At 53.7% G+C, this 18,939-nt stretch overlaps 1 protein-coding gene across 1 annotated transcript; it reads right to left on the bottom strand.

Moving 5' to 3' along the window:
- Window positions 1-2,165: 2,165 nt before the first annotated feature.
- Window positions 2,166-18,938, bottom strand: STK35 (serine/threonine kinase 35; the record flags this gene model as incomplete). The annotated part of the gene is made up of 3 exons (XM_057365889.1): window positions 2,166-6,381; window positions 12,509-13,256; window positions 18,626-18,938. Coding segments are annotated over 2 exons (1,026 nt in total), but the record flags the coding sequence as incomplete, so codon positions are not given.
- Window position 18,939: the final 1 nt, after the last annotated feature.

Raw genomic sequence — 18,939 nt, 5'->3', positions numbered from 1 at the left:
GAGGGCTGCTGAAGTGGCTGCTGCTTGAGGAGCTCAAGAGATCTTAAAAGAAATATGGACTTAGATTTTGTGATGAATGACTTAGTGCTTCAGCCTCCGTGGAGAGGAGGCTCTTGAAAATGATTCTGTGTGCAAGCAGAGAGGAAGAGCAAAGCCATGGCTGCAGCACCTCACCTCTGCTCTGAGGTTCAATCYCTCCAGGTGAGGCTGGTGCTGGCACTCGGGACTGTGATGGGCCTCATGGCCATGGTGGCTGCCRGGGCTGTCCTTGCCTTTCCCACCCTGGCCCTGCTGCCTGGCCATGGCCTTTACCATGTGCAGCTCTGCCGTGCTCCAGTCCTGGTCCCCAGGGACCACAGGGCAGGTGGGGCTGCTGAGGTATTCTGTCAGCTTGAAGTGCTTGAAGTGCCTTTGTGGAGTTCAGCAAACCTCTTTGCATGTGAAATAGCAGGTCTCCGGGGAGCAAATCCTGAGTGAAACATCTCTCCTGGTGACTGACATCAGCTTCTCTCATTAATGGTGCTTTTCGGCTGTGCTGTGTGGTCACCTGCCCTTATTGGCTTCTTACCTGCAGCACACGTGAGGTGTGCAGGGCTCCCACCCCATGCTCCTGCAGGGGTACAGTTTCCCCCATTTGCAAGAGCTGAGCTGGGGCCAGGGGCTATGGGGGACCACAGAGCACATTTTGTGTCTGTTCACAGAGAAGAGCGAGATGCCATGGGCCTGGAGACAACACGATCCTTTTCACTGGTGTAKATGAAACCAGGGGGAAGTGACAAGAGCAGAAGTGTTCTTGGAGGTGCAGTAGCATTTGTGACAGATTTTGGGGGTGACTGTATTTGGTGGGGGTCAGCAGTGTAGSACAGCCAATCTCTGCAGGACAGGAACAGTCTTGGGGTTTGTCCTGCACTGGGGGCCAGTGTGACTGGAGCCGATGCAGTCCCTTCCCTGCCTGCAGGCAGGATGCTCTGGGCAGCACTGGGGGAGATGTTTAAACACCCCGGGCTGCCCCTCACAGTGGGTGCTGTGCAGTCAATGTCTGCGATAACCCAGCAGGAAGGGGAAGGAAACACAGCTTGGGTCCCCCTTGCCAGCCGGTGAGTGGGGCTGCTCTGGCCCCTCGACATCGCTCCGGCTCTGGTCGAGCAGCCTCCCTGCGGCCCCACTGGGCTGAAAACATCCATTTTAGGTGCCTGTCGGCAGCGATTAAGGAGCACAATGCTGACGGCGGTGCGGGGGGAGCCCACGGCCAGGCGGCCGGCGGTGCCGCAGGGGGAGCAGGAGYGGAGGACTGGCTGCCCAGCACGTCCCAGCGCGGGCGCTGCGGCTCCGCGGGTCGTGCGAGGCTGCGGGGCCGTTACGCAAGGGCTGGCAAAGGGCGGAGCACGGCCCCGGGTGCCGGGACATCCCGTGTCCCACGCCGGCACGAGTGGCCCCAAGCTGCTGGGCACCTGTGGACATCACCCATTCTCGTGGCTGCAGGATGTAGCTCAGCCTTGTCGTGCTTTTCCCATCACGGATGGCAGTTGTGGTATGGGGGGCCCAGCTGCTGTGACCAGCTTGGTCATCTGGGATTTGGGGCAGAGGATYTGTGCAAAGGGAGAAATTGTTTGTGGCTGCTATAGTGGCAGTTCTGCTGGGCATTTTYCTTGTGGGGTTTGCAGCCACCTCCAGAGTGGGCAGCTGGGTGAGGGGCTGCTTGTYCTCTCTGGCTCCTGAACCATGGGGCCACCAGGGATGTGGCAAGATGGGGAGGAAGGGGCAGGACAGAGGGCAGGGGCAYRATAGGGAGGTKATTCTGTGCAGGCAGAGACAGAGCCTGCCTGTCCCACTAATCACCATGGCCTGCTTGGTGTCTGCATCAAGAACAGGGCTAATCCTAATCCAGGGCAAGGATAAAGGGCCACAAGTGCCACATGCTAGGGAGCCACATTCAGGTTGGCACTGGCCAGGGTGCCTTGGTTTAGTGCCCTAAGCCCTGAGGTCAGTACAGCTAGCCCAGCTCCAGCTCAGGCTTAGCCAGACCTGCCCTCCAGGATGGAGCCAGAGGTACTTTTGGGCCTTGGTCTGCACACTTGGTCTGCCAAGGACACCCTTCCAACCCCACTGCTGCCAGCAGAGCCGAAGACAAAGACACAGAGCTCACGTTTAAAGTTGTGTGTGGCTTTTCAACCCCATCAAATAGCTTTATTCACACAAACGTCCCTTAATTTACAAAGCCTCTGCCATTCATACACATCAGGGGATCCACAGTGTTCAAAGAACTTAAATAGAACGTTTCATAYCAACCCAAGTAAACCAAGTACAAAAAATACTTATATAAAGTTGTTCACATGTAGGTCCTAGATTACCAGCTTCTGTGCAAAAAAAAAATACAGATTCATTAACTAATATTATCTTTATTTAGAGTCTGGGTTTAAGCCTTCTGCTCTTGCTAGCTCAGCACAGGGGCTGTGGGAGCAAGGTGAGCCCACAGCAGGGCTGGGGCAGGGTGCCCCTGTCCTGGGGCTCAYCCAGCACCCCGGTGGTGTGGTAGCAAAGCAGCTCACCCTGCAAAGCTGCCGTGTTCTACTGGGTGAGCGAGCTGGAGGCCTGTGCTGGACTGGGCAGCTGCTGTGAAGGGAACAGGAACCAGGATGGGACACCAGGCACTCCCATGTGGCCCCTGTGAGCTCTTCCAGCAGCCTAGACACACTCTCAGGGCTAAAAGCATTTGGGCAGGCTGCAGAGAAATGATCTGGCAGATCACAGCTGGAAGAGAGCAGCTCCCTGCACTTCCAGCTACACCCACCAMCCCAGACACCCTGCTGTGAAGTGTGAAATGTGCCTGGACATGAAGGGCCACACGCTGGGATGTGCCTGTAACCAGCTAAGGAGCACAGGAGCCACTGGCACTCTTCCCACGCCAGTGGCACAAGCATCATCTGTGTCCCAGTGCCAAGGGAACGGGGGCTCTGCTTTCCCAGTGCTGCCCTGGCTGATGGGATGGGGGCTGTGAGGAGTGGAGCACGGTGCTGAGCCCCACACACCCATCCCCTGCCAGCATCACCAAAAAGGGGACCAGGAGCACCCTTGCCCCGGCCAGCTGTAGTGTGAGGCTTGGGCAGCACAGGCCTGGGGTAAGGAAGGAAAGCAGCAGCGTTTCCCTGTTCTCCTGACCTGCAGAAAGCCCAGGGAAACRAATCCCAGTTTGTGCCCTGAAGCAGCTGCCCTGTGACCTTGGCAGGCTTAAACCCAGACTCGTACTGCATATGGAGGAGACAGACACTGCACACAACGGAGGATTTCCACAACGATGGTAATGCTTGTTTTACATCTTATTGCTCCAAAAAGGCTCTGGGAGCCTGTGATATGTGAAGGAGCTGGGTCCTGAGGAGTAAAGGAAGACCACAGGGGTAACTCTTATCTGTCACTAGCACTGCTGAACCTCAAACACAGCAGCAAGGGGACATAGGGGAGCTAATCTAACCCCTCTAGGCTAGAGCCACCTCTGCTTTCCTCCCCATGGACCAAAGCTGGCCGGGAGATCCCCGTGACACCTGCATGATGCCGGTGGTGTTGGCCTTGCTGCAGGCTGGTGCAGATAACACGTTTCCCAATCCTCCTGAGGCTTGGCTTGTTCCCCCCACCCACCCCACATCCCTCTTGTAAACAGCAAAATCAGAAGTAAACAGTTTCATACAATCGTTCCCCTGGCATGGGCACCATCTGGGGCCACGTGAGCCTGGAGAGTTCTGCAAGGAGGGCTTGGCTCCCCCCACACTAACCAGCTACCTCCAGCACCTGGATGCTCAGCTTCACTGCAGCCAGGAAAAGACAGAGACAGTGTGGCCCTGGGCTGGGAAATGGGCCACAGGCTTGGTGCCGCTTTCTTAAGCTTGGATTTTCCCAGCRGCACATCCTAGTGCCAAACATCCACAGCAGAGGAAGTCTGGCCTGCAGGAGCTGGGCAGGTGAGGCCCAATAGACCCACCTGGGAAGAGAAGCCTACACATTCTCCATCCCACAGCATATGCAGGTTTGAGCTGTTCCCCGTTCCCATCTTGTTCTACAGGGAGTGCTGGTCTAGACCAAAGTAACTGGAGGAGAGATGTGGGGAGCTGTAAACACGAGGCAGGTTCCTGTATAGTCTGGGGAGTTGAGCACAAACAGCAGCAAAATCATCAGAGAGAAATGCTTTTAAAAGTACAAACTAATCAGGGAAACATCCACGTTGGCCAAAGGCTAGCAGCCTTAGGACTCCTCCTTGGAAGTGTTTGCTAAATCCTAAGTAAGGCACTACGGTCTAGCTCACTAACATCAAGCTGCTTGAAAAACACATCTGCAATGCAAAAGCTGAGGTGGAGACGTGTGGTTTGAAGATGGCCTGAAACACCACTGGACCAAGAGGGCTGACCCTCCCAGGGCCTGCTGGACTTGCTCCTGTCTCGAGAGGAGCAGAACAACCCACTCACTACCTTCCAGCTTCACCTCCTGCCTATCAGACTTGGTATTCCTCCTGCTAGGAAGCTCCCTTCAACTGCAAAGTGATGCCTGCTGAAGTGCCTTTCCAGCAGGGAAAWCCAGGGCTGGGAGGACAAAGCCCTCTTACTCCACTCATTCAGGCCAGGGTTCAGTTAGAACAGCTGTAACAGTCAGGAGCAAAGGCTCTGCCAGGTGGAGGAAGGATGGTCCAATGATCAGGGCACTAACACTGCACTTGTGAGCTACAGGGTTCACTCTCCCTTTCCTGTGGGATGCAGCACAGGAAGCTGCAGGAATCCCACCCAGCTGCAGCCCACAGAAGCATCCCTAGGGACAAAGACAAGAGTAGTGTGAAAACAAGGGCTTGGTGCTGCATTTGTGCTGTCCAAACCTTCACAAGTCACAGACAGCTGGTCTAAAGCCTCCTGGTCCTCCTGAGAGGACCAGGCCTTCCTGCAGCCACAGCTTCAGCTTTGTGTCCTGGAAAAGTAGAAAGAAGCCCCTCCATCCTTTTCCTGTTCTAGCTCTCCCCAGCCCACCTGAATTTCCTCCATTTCTAGTCATTCCTGTGTGGTCAGCAAAATAGATACATGAGATACATGGAGCTGCTGCAAGTTAGGAACCTTTCCAGTGATGGCAGAGGAAAACTGCAGGCAAGSAGCAATCCCCATACCCAGGAACAAGGGCACCCTCTCCTGCCYGTGGCTATGGCCAGCTCCAGACTGAGCATCCCAGCAGCTCTGGAGTGATGCTGGGTCAGACCAGCCCATTTCCCAAACCACTGCTGGCTGATTTCACCTGCTGAGAAAACGTTCAAGGTGGTTCAGAAGCTGCAGGGTGAGAAGAGGTGGTGCTTTACATTGCATTTACAGTGAGCAAAGTCAAAAGATCATCAACACAGGGCAGCCCCACAATAGGAGTTTTGCTTTAAATATAAGCAAGGAAATAGAGTATTAACTGCTCAGCCTGAGGTTCCAATCTCCTGTGTTGTATTGTAACCCACCCTGAACAGCAGCATTGCCTTTTGCTTCCTGGAGATCATYAGCTAGAAGGGAAAAGTGTCCTGTGGGAGGCTAGAATCCAGCCCATGAGCCATTAAGGCCAAACCTCCTTCTCTCTACAGCATTGTTCCTATCAACTGACATTTGGCATAAAATGGATCAGAGCCATGGACTGTTTTCTGTTTTTCTCTTGTACTCAGATGATGTTGATCWGAAAATGTACTCAGCAGCTTCCCAGTTCCCTCTGTATAGAAAGACAATAACAAAGATGATACTGAAATCCAGCTTGGGAAGACCTGCTTTGCCAAATGGCTTTCCAGCTTGTTTCTCCTACTCTATCCTAATGCCAACTGCTCACAGCCTGGGCAGCACCACCTATTCAGGAGCTGCTTGGCTATGAAGTTATTTATGCAACATGTGGTCCAAGAGATTCGTTTTTCCTAAAGCACTGCACTCCTGATGCAAACCTAGCCACCACTTTGCTTCCCTAGGCAAAATCAATAGCTTTGAACCCAAAACTGTGCCAAACTGAACTCAGAACTGGAACCTGGCAGCACACCTCACCATCAGGCTGCTGATTCCCACCTTATGGAACCACATCTCTAGAAACATCTACTGAGTCAAACGGCAGCACAGGAGACATGGGGAGGGCTGGGCAAGGGCAGCTCTGCTCTCTGGATGTTGTTTCAAAGTCTCATGAGCRTGACAGCTGCCAGCTTGTGTTCTTYCACAGGCCCCTGCAGCCCCCTCCCACACCCCCACAACACCCCTTCCTAACACAAAAAAGTAACACCCAAAGATTTCACATTGCCCAAGATCCTGCAGATCGGGGATCTTCTGTATCATCGTCTTCCCTTATCTTCGACTTCCTTGTTGCACGTAAATAATGGAGATTATGGGTCCCTGGTAAATAAACCTGCAAGAGAAAACAAGAGAGGAGAAACAGAGGTCAGGTTTGGTGGTGATTTGTCCCAGTTACYACATTATGACTCCAGGCATTGGCTGCTGGAGGGAAGGGGTGTAGGACACCACTCCCACTGCTTGCCCATTTATCCCAATTAGTCCAAAACGGGTGCTGCCACATCTCTCTATTGCCCAGTGCTTTTACTATTGATCCAGACAGAAGCTGGGCTCAGTTTACAGTCAGTTTTTTTTCACAGAGGGACTCAGCAGTGCGTGGAGCACAGTGCCAAGGACAGCACACATCCAGCTGCCCCAGGCTGGGGGCTGAGCATATCTCCACACCCCCACAACACAGCCCCATCCCACAGGGCTCCCCGCAGYGACAGTCCTGCTGGAACAAGGACAAGTGTTCCCACGGCAGAGCCTGGCCTTGAGAGTCCACGTGATGTGTCTGTGAGYGCTGGCTCCCTGTTCTCCACCGGGAGAGGTGGAACAAACTGCGATCCCGGAGATGCCCTATACCACTCACCCACTGCGTCAGCATTGCAAGTGGCTCTGCAAGAGGTGGGCAAAATCCAGCTTGGTGCAACTGAAAGCAGAGCAGGATAGGCTCACAGCTCAGCCCACAAGGATGCTCAGTGCCAGGAATTTTAGGGTAGAACAGGCAGGTATTTGCTGCACCAATCCCTGCTTTGGCCAAAGCCTCAACACACAACAACCCCCATGGTCCCTGTAGCAGCAGGGGTGCTGCACTCACTCATTCATCCACAGCCCTGGCACCCTCCCGTCCTCTGAGCACAGGAATGCTCAATTCTGCACATAAGCCACGAGCRTTTTCCACACAATTTGTTTGCAACCCCAGAAAATTCCCTGTGAACAGCAGAAGAACAGCACATGTGCACRTGATGTCACTTCTGTACTGAAAATCCATCCTTCAGGATGTCCCAAACTCAAGGAGGCACCTGCAGAGCCAAGGGCAGCAGTTGTGAGGGTGCAAAGCAGTGAGGGGGTCCATGAGCTCTAAACTCAAGAGAGTTATAAGGAAAATAATTTAGGAGCTGGATTTAGCTTCCCCAGGAATGGGTGAGGGATTCTGCARAGACACCAAGGGAGCAGTGGGAAAGACCCACAGCAGAAAAAATGCCACTGCCCAGCAAATTACTTCAATCCCTTAGCCTTAGGAAATCTCATTAAAGAAATCCCTGCCTGAGGAACACATTTCTAAAGGACTAGGCTGCTCAGAGCAGAAGGCAGGGTTGTGGGCACGTTACTTTGCAGGAGAGGTTAACCAAGGGATGCCACTTTTGCAGGCTGCCATTAGAATAAWGCCTTCCTTCTCTGTTTGAGAAGGCGAGAGGCACACAGACATCACGTCAGGACAAACACACAAGGATTTTTCTGGAAGATTTCTCCTATTATGCAGCTTCGTTAGCAAGTAGGGCAGTATTTCTGTTTGTGCTTCCCTGGAGTAGGAGCATGTTCAGGRAAGGCACTTGCTTGAGCAGCCCTGAGCTCACTGCTCTGAGACAGGAGAGCTCACCCCACTGACGCACGTTGTTGCAGGGGCTTGTTCAAGAGCTTTTAATCCCTCCACTGATGCCACTTATAGTTTTAATCAGCTCGAATGTTCACTCGGCATCAGCAGGATGTAAASCAGCAGCCCATGGAGTAAGATGACACCAATGTGTGGGTCACACAGAGGGGTGACAGCAGTGGGGTCTGCACAGCAGAGAGGATTCAGTGCAGAGGAGGGAGAGATAACCCATCACCTCCTCATGTTAATCATGTCATCTGCCCCTGTGTGGGAACACAGAGTGCAAGGGAAGGGAACAGGGCTGACTGCCTGATTTATCTCCCAAAYCTTTCCTCATCCTTTGTACCTATACTTGTGATGCATCCCTTGGGTACATCCTTAAATCCTACTGCAGCGACCTCCCTCAGAAGCCAAAGCAGGGGTGGACAGTGAGCAAACACGAACACTAATACAACTGGCCAGAGGTGACACAGTCCAGTTCACCCTCAGGGCTTCCTTTCACCCTAAGCAAAATCAACACTGGCCGGGAGGGGGTCACTACTCTGTGGGGTGGACCCTGTGATGCTGCATTCACTGTTATGGCTGAGAAGGGGAGCTGACCCTGTTTTTAGTGTCCTGTGGCTTTTSTTCATGCCAAGATCCACAAACCACACTGAAAGCAGTCCAAAGTCAAAACCAACATTGTTTTAGGAATGAAATTGCTGTCATTTAACTGGCCAGTGAGTAAAACTTGAGCTAAGTGATACTAACAGACAAGATCTAACTTGATGCAGCAGCCCCTGTTCAATGAGAGCTCTCAGAGCTGCTGCTGTGCCCCTGATCCCTGTCTGTCCTCTAACTCTGAAATTCCACAGGGCAGCAGTTTATCAGCAGTGCTGGGAGTGGCTGGGCACAGCACCAGAGAGCTCTGGCCAGGGCAGACACCCTCATGCAGGCAGAGCAGATGAGCTTGTTCAGCATCAGCTCCTGGTACACGTCAGAAATGCAAAGAGCAGAACAATGCAAATGCAAACAGCCTCTTTCAGCTGAAACTGGAATAATCAAGCCCAGAGACAGGGGAATGCTGGAGAGAGCCAGGTTGGCCACAGCTATTGAACACCTTCCTGCTGATGGCAGCCCCTGAGATGCTGCAGCCTGCACTGCTCATCTTGAGCATCCACCCCAAAATCAAACTAAGTGTTTTATCCACAGTGCAAATAGCACTGAATATAATCTACCAGAACAAGCTGCCTTCTACACTGATCACAACCATTGTAGTTTGATGTCTTGTGTGAATCAAAACTCCAAAGTTTCTAAAACACATAACTGTCAGTTGTGGGTGATGCTGTACTCGCCCCTTGTCTTTCTGTGACCAGTGGCCAAGGTCTCTGTGTCGCTGCAGTCAGCAGCAAAAGACCTCACTGCCACTGTACCTTGTTCCTCTGCAGCWCGGTAAGGGTTGCACAAACCCACCCCATCACGGGATCCCACTGAAGCAGCATCTCCGGGAGGCCCCTTATCAGCTCCAGGGAATCTAGAGGGCAACTACAAAAGCAACAGGAAAACCCAAGATGTTCACACTGTACCAAAGGAGAGCTGTCCCAGCTTTCTAGCACGGGGAAAGAAGGGGTGAAATACACTGCAGTCAGTGCTGGGCTATCACACAGAGACCCATCAGCAGGTACCTAGCACAACCCAGCCATTCCCTAATTGTATTAGAAAGGTTTTTGTCCTCTTTGCCCAAAAGTCAGCTTTTGCAACAATTCTAGAAAGCTGTAGATAAACTTGGCTTTATCAAAACATTTGCAAAAGGTAGAGAAGCAGTGTTCAAATTAAAAAGAGAATTCTTTGGTTTCTCCCAGGGAAATGCTGCCCATCTCTGCTGAAACTATTTCCCTGGGGACACCAACAGTGGGAAGAGCAGGGTGATAACAAGTCATCTCCACCTCAGGCACCCCGGTGCTCAGCATAAACAAAGCCAAAAACACCTTCCTGACTGAGAACTGACATTTCCTATCTGCATTTTGGAAGGGTAACAAAGCATGGAGCTGTCAGGTGCATGTAGCATCCRTGCAGAACTAAAGGTGAAGCTGCTGAGAAACAAAGCGAAATCTGAAGAGGTCAGTGGCATGGCAAAGAATAAGCAAAATCCAATTCCCTGGGTCAGGGAAGGTTACAGTTTTCCAGGTTATGACATGAACCAAGGCTGAGCAGGTCTGAACTGACCAGGGGAAGAACCCACTGCATGACCCAGCACAGCAAAGCTACACACCAGTGCCACAGATAAGTTGGAAGAGGTTACGTGAGTTTCTCGGTCAACTAAAATTACCTGAGAGCAGAATTCAGGTCCTGCTCTAAATCCCATTTTAAGCTTCTCAAGCAGGTTTCCAATTTAAGATTTGCATTTAATAGCAGCCAGAAGGAGGCTGATTTGAATGCACAGCTACACTGGGAAAACCAGAGAGCAAAGCCCACCAAATATTCTGCTGGCCCACGAGTGAGGCAGAGGAATACTCTGGGTTTGCAGGAGCATATGTCTGGTGCTGGGCTCTATGTGGGCCATGCGACCACGCTCCATGTGCCAGGTTGGGTTATGTAAGAGCATCCCTGGCTGCTGCAGCTGTGTCACGACGGAGCGATCGGTGCAGACTCACGGATGGAGGGGGGGCTGCAGAAGGCAGCTGGGTTTGAGCAAACAGCCGCGGGGTAGGACTGTCCCCTCGGTGTTTGTTATCCCTTCATGTACTATTCCGCAGATCTGCGCAGGATGAATTTTCCCCCGAGGGCAGGGGCTGGTTGCATAACGCAGCAGCATCATGTCAGCACAGAGCCAGCGCAGATGGCACAGCCTGGCCTGACCCTCCACGTGTGGCAGAGCTGCTCTCACAGCCCCACGCCTTGCCCAGGGGCACAAGGCAGGGTGTCTGCTCTTGCCCCAGGGCTGGAGCACACCCATCATAAGGGCTCACATTTCCACAGATTCACTCCCCCACCCTAATCCCCAGTCAGCTCTTGCACTAGGACCTGTATCCAGCCCCAGGCAGCAGTGTTTGAATCAGTTACTTGCACCTGCGATGGGTGTTAAATACTCTCGATGGGTGTTAAATACTCTGCATGTGTAAGAGTGCAGAGGGAAGGGTCTGTGGACCAGTTTGGACAAACCAACAGAGACAGAACAAGACCCATCTATATGGGTATTTAATTTCCATATCCCTATTTCTCTACATACAGCACAGAGCATACCTGAGCACTGAGAGGGGGGATAGGCAGCACATTGTTTTCCATAAGCCCAGGAACCCTATTGGCAGCAAAGAGGGTTTTTGGCAAAACCTGTCAAAATACCCCCACCATCCCCACCACCCTGCTGCTGGAGGCTCGCTCTCCAAGCTGGCCAGGCACACAGCCATCAGCTGAGGGCTCGTGAGCTCTGGCCAGGGAAATAATTTCCTCCCTCTTTGCCCTCTTGCAGTCATCGTCAGCTTTGGYCCAGCTAGCTCTGTGTGGTTTTGGGGTGAGGTGAGGTCTGTGGGCCCAAGCTGTGATGCCATCCTGTAACCCAGGCAGGCTGTCAGAGATCTCCTGGGACCAGCGATGGGCAGGGAGCTCTGCCTGAGAAAGGACGTGGGTTGGGAAGACGTCAGCCTCACCCCTGGTAATCTGCCATTCTTCAGTTTCATTGAAATGTTTGGCCAGGAGAATCCTTAGTAACAGCTCCTGTTTACAGACAGCTTTGCCATGTAGACAACACCTCCCAGTCCTTCCGTGTCACTGGTTAGTGACACTGCCAGCTACCCCCTGCCCCTGGGGGTCCTACCAGACCGTGTGTGTGACCACCCAGCCTCTGGATCAGAAACTCTGATTAGTGGTGGGGGAGAAGGGAGAGGACCTTACTTGAACAGAGCTGAGCTCAGTCTGAGCAGAGCCTTTTTTTAGCTTCCTTCCTGAGTAGACACAGGTCTACAAACACAGATGCTGGAGACCAAASTATCTCCTGGGTTTGGGCCACTGATGTCAACACCAAAGGGAAGTCCTGCCTTTAATAGGGAAATGAAACAAAGCCACAAGATGGACCCATGTGCTTCATAGGTGAAAGGAAACAGTTTTGTGCCAAGACAGATGTGCCACTTGGTGCTTGCTCACTGAGCCAGCCAAGCCCYGAGATGCCCTCTCCAAGTGTCGCAGGGGAGGGGGATGGTGCTAGACAGGGAGCTGCTCCCAGCACAGAAATTATATCACACAGCAGAAGAGGCAGAACTGGCAGATCCCTCCCTGCCTCTGAGAGAGACAGATGTCCCCAAAGCTTATACCAAGTGTTCACCAGTCTCTCTGCTGTGCCCAGCCTGTCTCAGCCAGTGRCCAGGACTTCTGAGGAGCAAGGCTCCATGCCCAGCCCTTCTAGCTCAACTTGGCCCTGGGGCAGTGACAGGATGTACAGCTGCTGATTCTATTTCTCACCTCTACTTTATTTTTGCAGTAGAATAGGTGAAAACAACCTCAGAAGCAGTGCTCTGATGAGTCACTATAGAAATAGCTCTAGGAACATAAGAGACTCCTTTGTGTCWCTACAAAGGGCACTATTGGGCCAGTAGAGCCGATAGAAATAAGATAAAAAGTGCGAATCACTTACCCAGCTGCAAAGCACAGCAGTGCCCTGCCCTGAATTTAAGCAGCACATGTAACCTGGTCCATTCTGGTTTCAAGCTCAAAGGCATCAGGTCGATCCTGCGGGTTAGCAGCCAACATGTCTTTCAAGAGCTGCTTGATCCCCTCAGACATGGAAGTCCTGCGTTTCTGAGGGATGTGCAGCTCCATCTTTGGGTTTTCTAGCAGCGCTTCCCCCACGGGCACAATCTCGGTCCCCTGCTTGATGTAAGTCCCCAGCAGCTCCTTTTTGGTCTCGGCATCAATGAAAGTGATCCTCTCAATCATGGCCCAGATGATGATGCCGAGGGCAAAGATGTCAGCCTTGGCAGTGTAGTGTCCCTCCCAGACCTCGGGGGCCATGTAGAAATCAGAGCCACAGGCCGAGGACAGCCAGTACTTGTTCACATTCACATTTTTGTTCTCGTGCGCACCCTCCTTGCCCCGAGCGGTCAGGCCAGCGCAGACCTTGCTCAGCCCGAAGTCGGCCACYTTGAGCACAGGGGTGCCAGATTTCTCAGTTATCAGGATGTTGTCTGGTTTCAGGTCCCGGTGGACAATGTGGTTCTTGTGCAGGAAGGCAATGGCGCTGGTCAGCTGCAGCATGAAGCTCTTGTTGGTGGCYGGGTCAGGCCTTCGGGACAGCACGTACTGGTTGAGGTCTCCCCCTTCGCAGAACTCCATGACGAACCACAGGTAGCAAGGCTCCTCTGCATAGCCCAGGATCCTCTCACCTGACCAAAAGGGATAAAAGAGTGCATTTTTCAGGCACGTTACTAAATCCACACTAACCCAGGGTGGGTGAGGAATGGTCTAGTTTACATGGATAGCAAAGGCTTTGGGAATGGCTATTGCACTGCAGGGCACCAGCAGTGATGTTGGCACTGCTGTGGCTTCAAGTTCTTTGGAATCCTGCTGAGCACCACACACCAACACCCTGTTTATCCAAGCCCACTGCTGGCAACCAGCTCAGGGACCTCCTCCCAGCAAAGTGCAGAGAACTCATCTTCAGTCTTACYGTCAGGCCATTCTCCCCAGGCTCTGACAGCCTGCAGAGGCTAAAAGCACTAATAGCAGTGAGTCTATAGGAAAAAAAAAAAAATCAGTTCTGTGAATGCCTCCTCTCCCACCAGAGCTCTGCTGCAGGAGGCAAAGGTTGGCTCATTCCATGCACTTTACTGGAACTGCACACGGGGMGTAAATCACAGCCCTTAACACTGTGCCAGCACAGTCTTGCCAAAAGTGGCCACACCAGTGTTCAAGCCCTACGGCCCACTGGGTTTTCCCAGACCAAATTTGTGTTTTTAAGGATTGCATTTGTGCTGGGGAAATTCTGCCACTCCATCCAGCTTTCTCTAAGTGCCAACAAGTCTTTAATGAGAGGAAACTGGAGGTCCAAGCCACAAACAATGTTTGCTAAGTGTAATCTCAGCCACACTTGTGACTGTAACTGCTGCTTCTGCTCAGTATTACACCCCRAACAGCTWCTTYMTTCACCAGACACCCAACTGAGCTCWTCAAGCTCAGAGTATCTTAGAATTGAGAGCRTCTTTGAGCTCAGAGTATCTTAGAGAGGCTTTACTCTATAAACCTCCTGCCTAGGAAAGGACTCTCTTGCACATCCRTTAGACATGTGGAGAACACAACAGCATCATATCAGCTAATGGGCCCAGATCTGCTACTGGGGCTCCCCAGGGATGCCAGGATGCCCTAGGGAGCACTGGCAGCAGATCCATCCCTGTTAGCTGGAGTGCCAGGAGTGCCAACCTAATTGTCAGACCCCAAGTCTCCTCAGAGAGCACCCAGGTGACTGACAAAGCCTGCACACACAACTAGAGCATCAGTTTGCCCTAGAAACAATTTTTTTTTATTCTCAAGCACCATAAGGGAAAAGCTGGGGGATACCACTCACCTCTGCCACAGTTAAAAAGTCCCACAGCCGAACTCAAGTGTTTTTGGAAGCAGTTAAATAACTCCACCCACTTGACAAAGTTGGGTTTTGTTTAAGCAAAGCCCTAGAGAGCATCTGGGAAAGCAAAAAACTTCCAGCAGCAGGTAAAGCCAAGGACTACCAGGGACACCCAGCCCTGGGCTGGACTGGTCAGCAATCGGTGTGGGTGGGAATATTGGTTATTTGCACAAACAGTCTGTAGCCATGGCTACTGCTATGGAAATGGAAATCTGCACAACAGAAGGATTTGGCTGCACCTCCCTACCCTCAGCAATCTTTTGCTGAGATATGGTCAGAAGGTTAGATCTGGGGTATGAAAGAACAGGGTGGAGATACACAGGGCACTGGGTGCACTTTCGGGGTCTCATTTGGCTGGAGGGGGGCTCAGCATGAAAGCCCAAGGGCCAGMTGGGAGCATCACAGGACAGCTTGGCTCTGGAGACCAAAATGCTGACCAGGAAAAGCAGCTTCTCTGGTGCAACCACCTTTGGCATGACAGTCTGGAAACTGAAGGAGAGKCTGCTTGTTCTGGGAGCTGAGACCTCGGGACAGCCAGGACAGCCCCAGCTCACACGGCTGCCACCACTGCGATTTGTTAAACCCCAGTGACATCACAGCAGGACACAGGGCTTGGCCTTCCTTCTCCCCTCTGCAGCCATACAACCCTAAAATGGGGAGCAGGAGGGTCTGGYTCTTCTCTGCCAGGAATCAAACATGACAGGGAGCACGGCAGAGCCCCATATCCCTCACACACAGCCAGGTGGGAGCATCCACACAGCGCTGCCGGCAGCCCCTTCCTGCAGGAAGTGGCTCATATGCTGGCTGAGCAGTGGCCAGGACCTGTCAGCTCTGACAAGCAAGGTTTGTTTTTAGCATAAGGAAGGCTCTGATTTAAAACTTGGCCCCTGAACCTCAGCAAGCACAGGAAAGAAGATGGGGTTCTAGCAGTAGCTGTGAGCACCAGGCACTTTGCTCTGGGTGGAGCGCTGTGAGAAGAGGCTTAAGCCAAAAGTAATATTTCCTCATTTTCTTTCTATAATCTGAAAGTGCTTTAGTTGTTAAATCATCTTCCTGCCTTCAAAACAAACAGCTTTAAACATAAAGAGCTGGCAAGACGCTCCCTAAAGATGAGATGTTAGCAAACTGAAGACAAGCAGTCAAGAGCTGAGGAGATGCCAATGACAGGCTGGACCTGTTCTCTATCACCAAGCCAGCATCCCCATGTGCTCCCTGCCCAAACACAGGATGGCACACACTCACACTCCATCCTTCCAGYAGGCCCCCTCCCCCATCCTGGGAGCTCATTAGCAGTGTGCTAATTTGCTTGGCTTCACAGGGAAATAAAAATCTAGTGAGAGCAGAAGCAGCATCCCAGTGCCCACCACCACATGTAACCTCCGACTCCCTCTGTGCAAGAAGGCAGCACTGGAGAAATGGAAGCTGGCAGCATGGAATTCCATGTGCTTGGAACAATGGCAACACATGTGGGTGACACCCAGGGCAGCCCATGAGTGAGGCTGAATGCTGGAGGCAGGTTGRTGGCCCCACAAATGACATAGGAGGAACTGGAAGCAACACCTTGTACCTGTTCACTTAAGGAACCTCTGTCACTGCTCTAGGTTAGAAGCATGAGATGCACGAGGTGTGCACAAGCCCTGGAGGTGCTCCTGTGTCAGGGCTCCAAGCCACTGCAYGGTTATGTGCCCCTCCTCCAGCCCAGCGCCGAGCTTTCACCTTCCTTTTCACACCTTGCCCTTAAATTACTCCACATCTCGTTAAAATGATAAAGGTTCAGGCTCTGCGCCGTAGCTGAGACCAAACCCCGCCTGCTATCCCGACAGTTGTGCTCCCATTTCAGAAAGTCTCAGATTAATCCTCGCCGTGCCCTGAGCCCCGGCACGTTGGCACAGCATCTGCGCTGGCCCGTAAATAGCCCAGCTGCGGTCGTGCAGAATGGCACGGCAGCACAGCTCCATGGCCACGGCCACAGCTCAGGCAGGGGAGGAGAGCAGGAGACCTGTGGGGCTCATCCAGCTCCWGCTTTTGTTTTGAAAATATTTATCTGTGTCTATTAAACCCAAGGCTTGGGAAAATAGCAAGCACAGGCTGCCCGGCACAACACAGCCCCCAGGGCAGCCAGGCAGATGGACGGGAGGATGTGCTCCAGTTTGATTTTGGGAGTCAAACTGCTCCTGTCTGGGCTGGGGATGGAGAGCCCAGCTCTGCTCCCMTCTAGGGGGCTGCAGCAGGGCAGGCAAAGCCCTCACCACAGCTGAGAATTCAGGAGGCTCAACCCCCACCTAGAGATGGGGCATCTATGGGTCTCCTTCCCCACGTGGAGATGGGGCACCTCCAGCTACCCAMGAGCTTTCCCCAAGCCAAGCCACCTTTCCTCGGGGTGTGCAACATGAGAGAGAAGGGCAGGACCCCCRTACCTGCTACAGCTGGACACACACCCACAGGAAAGTGCTGGCTCCTCTCCCGGGAAGCTGTGTGCCCCAGCTGTACAGGAATKTGGACACTGCCCTTCTCAGGGAGCCTCCCTTGGGTGGTTGTGTGAAGGAAGAGCAGGAGCTGGGATGTATGGGGAGAGCCAAACAGGTCTGGACATGTTCCCCCCTTCACGGATACAGAGGGGACAGGCAAGGCAGGGACAGTCAGAGCCACAGGTTTGCTCAGAGGATGCATCTTGGGAGCCTCACATGAACTCTGTGCCTGGCACTGGGGAGACTGAGCTCCCCCAAGGAGCTGACAGGAGTCCTGGCACACAAATTTRGGGTAGGAAGGATTGGAGTGAGTTGGCTCTGCCCACAGCAGGCTGGGGGGCTCAGGGGCATTGAGGGCACGTGTCTCTGGTATTTTCCACATCTTCATGGCACACTGGCAAAGCTGGGTCTGACAAGCAGCCAAGGGAGCAGAGGGAGGGAGCATTTTGGAGATGTCACCATCACAGCCATTGGCTRTGACAAGAGAAGGTGACCCCTGACAGCCCCGTGATGCTGCTGACAGACCCCAGGGAAAAATGGGGTATCAGCTCAGCCTACAGGTATTGGTGCTTTCAGGGCTGTTCCCACAGAGTCGGCAATAGGGGGGACTTGGGGACAGTCCTAAAGCTGTGAGAGCTTGAGCCGTAACAGGCTGCAGCCTTGGGCTGCTCAGAAATGGGACAGTGCATCACGCAGAAGGGGAGGACATCCCCTTGCTGTGACTGGGGCAGAGGCTGTGGAGGTCCCCAAAGAATGTGTGTGGGCTACGGCACAGGTCAGGGKAGCAGATGGAGCTCCAGGATTTGGRGTATAAGGGAGAAGGAGGTCAGTGCTGGCAGGAGGTGCAGGAAAGRGCGGGGGCTGCACACAGGGATGTCCCCCAGGACTAGGTCTGAGCCTAGAGGTGACAATAGGGTCCCTCATGAGGAGGGGCATGGGGCCAGGGTGCTGCAGGGCACACGGAGGGACCCCATGGGCACGGCTGTGAGACGTGGGTGGGGTACAGGGAATGGCATTCATGTGAGCAGCCCACAGGAAAGGGAGAGTGGAGAGGATGGCACAGCACAGGGGACAGGGTCCAGAAGAGGGTCCCCCAGGTCAGTGCAGGGTGGGTGGCAGCAAAGAGGGGAAGCAGAGGGACCCTGTGGGAGAGCCCTGCAGGGACCGGACAGAGTTGAGTGATGGAGACAAACTTGCTGAGGGAACCTCAGGGATAATGAGGTACCCAGGGGCACAGCAGGGAGAGTCCAGGGGTGSTTATGCTGAAAAAGCAGTGAGTCAAGGTGGAGAGAGTGGTATAGTGAAAGCTGAGGGGAGCTTTGGGTGCTCCTGAAAGCAGGCAATGCCCAGGAAGGATTTGAACAATGGTGAGAGCAAGGGARGGCAGCAGCAGAGCCAGAGGTGCCGGTGTTGGGGAAGGGAGACAACACCAGGGTGTCCAGCGTGGGGCATCCCAGCGGTCACCTGCTCAGGGGGGTGGGGCAGGAGGATGTGGGTGTGGGGGGCATTGATAGCAGAACCAGGTGCTCAGGGGCAGGGATTGGTGGCACTGTGGCACGGGTGYCAGGGACAGGGACCGTGGAGGCCCTGGGTGCGGGAGGGCAGCCCGGGAGGTGCCCCCGAGGGCGCTGGGGCCGTGCCGGGGATGCCCCGGGGGTGCCGGTACCTTTGAGGGAGGTCTCGACGAGGCGCAGGTAGAGCTGGCTGCGCTTGTTGCCGTGGCTCATGCGCTGCCCCAGGCCGTGCCGCTGCAGAACGCACTCCTCGAACCGCACCACGTTGGGGTGCTGCCGCCGGAGGCTCGTCAGGGCCCAGAACTCGGCCAGCGCCAGCTCCACGTTCTCGGGAGCGTCGCAGCGGATCCGCTTCACCGCCAGCCGGGCGCCGCTGCGGCCCGACACCGCCTCGTACACCACGCCGTAGGCGCCGCGGCCGATCTCGGCCAGCAGGCTGTACCGCGGGCCACCGCCGCCGCCGCCG

This window comes from Malurus melanocephalus, unplaced genomic scaffold, assembly GCF_030028575.1.
Source record: "Malurus melanocephalus ecotype Western Australia unplaced genomic scaffold, MMel_1.1 scaffold_59, whole genome shotgun sequence".
In the NCBI taxonomy this organism is placed as follows: Eukaryota; Metazoa; Chordata; class Aves; order Passeriformes; family Maluridae; genus Malurus; species Malurus melanocephalus.
This window is presented reverse-complemented; position numbering and strand designations above follow the sequence as displayed.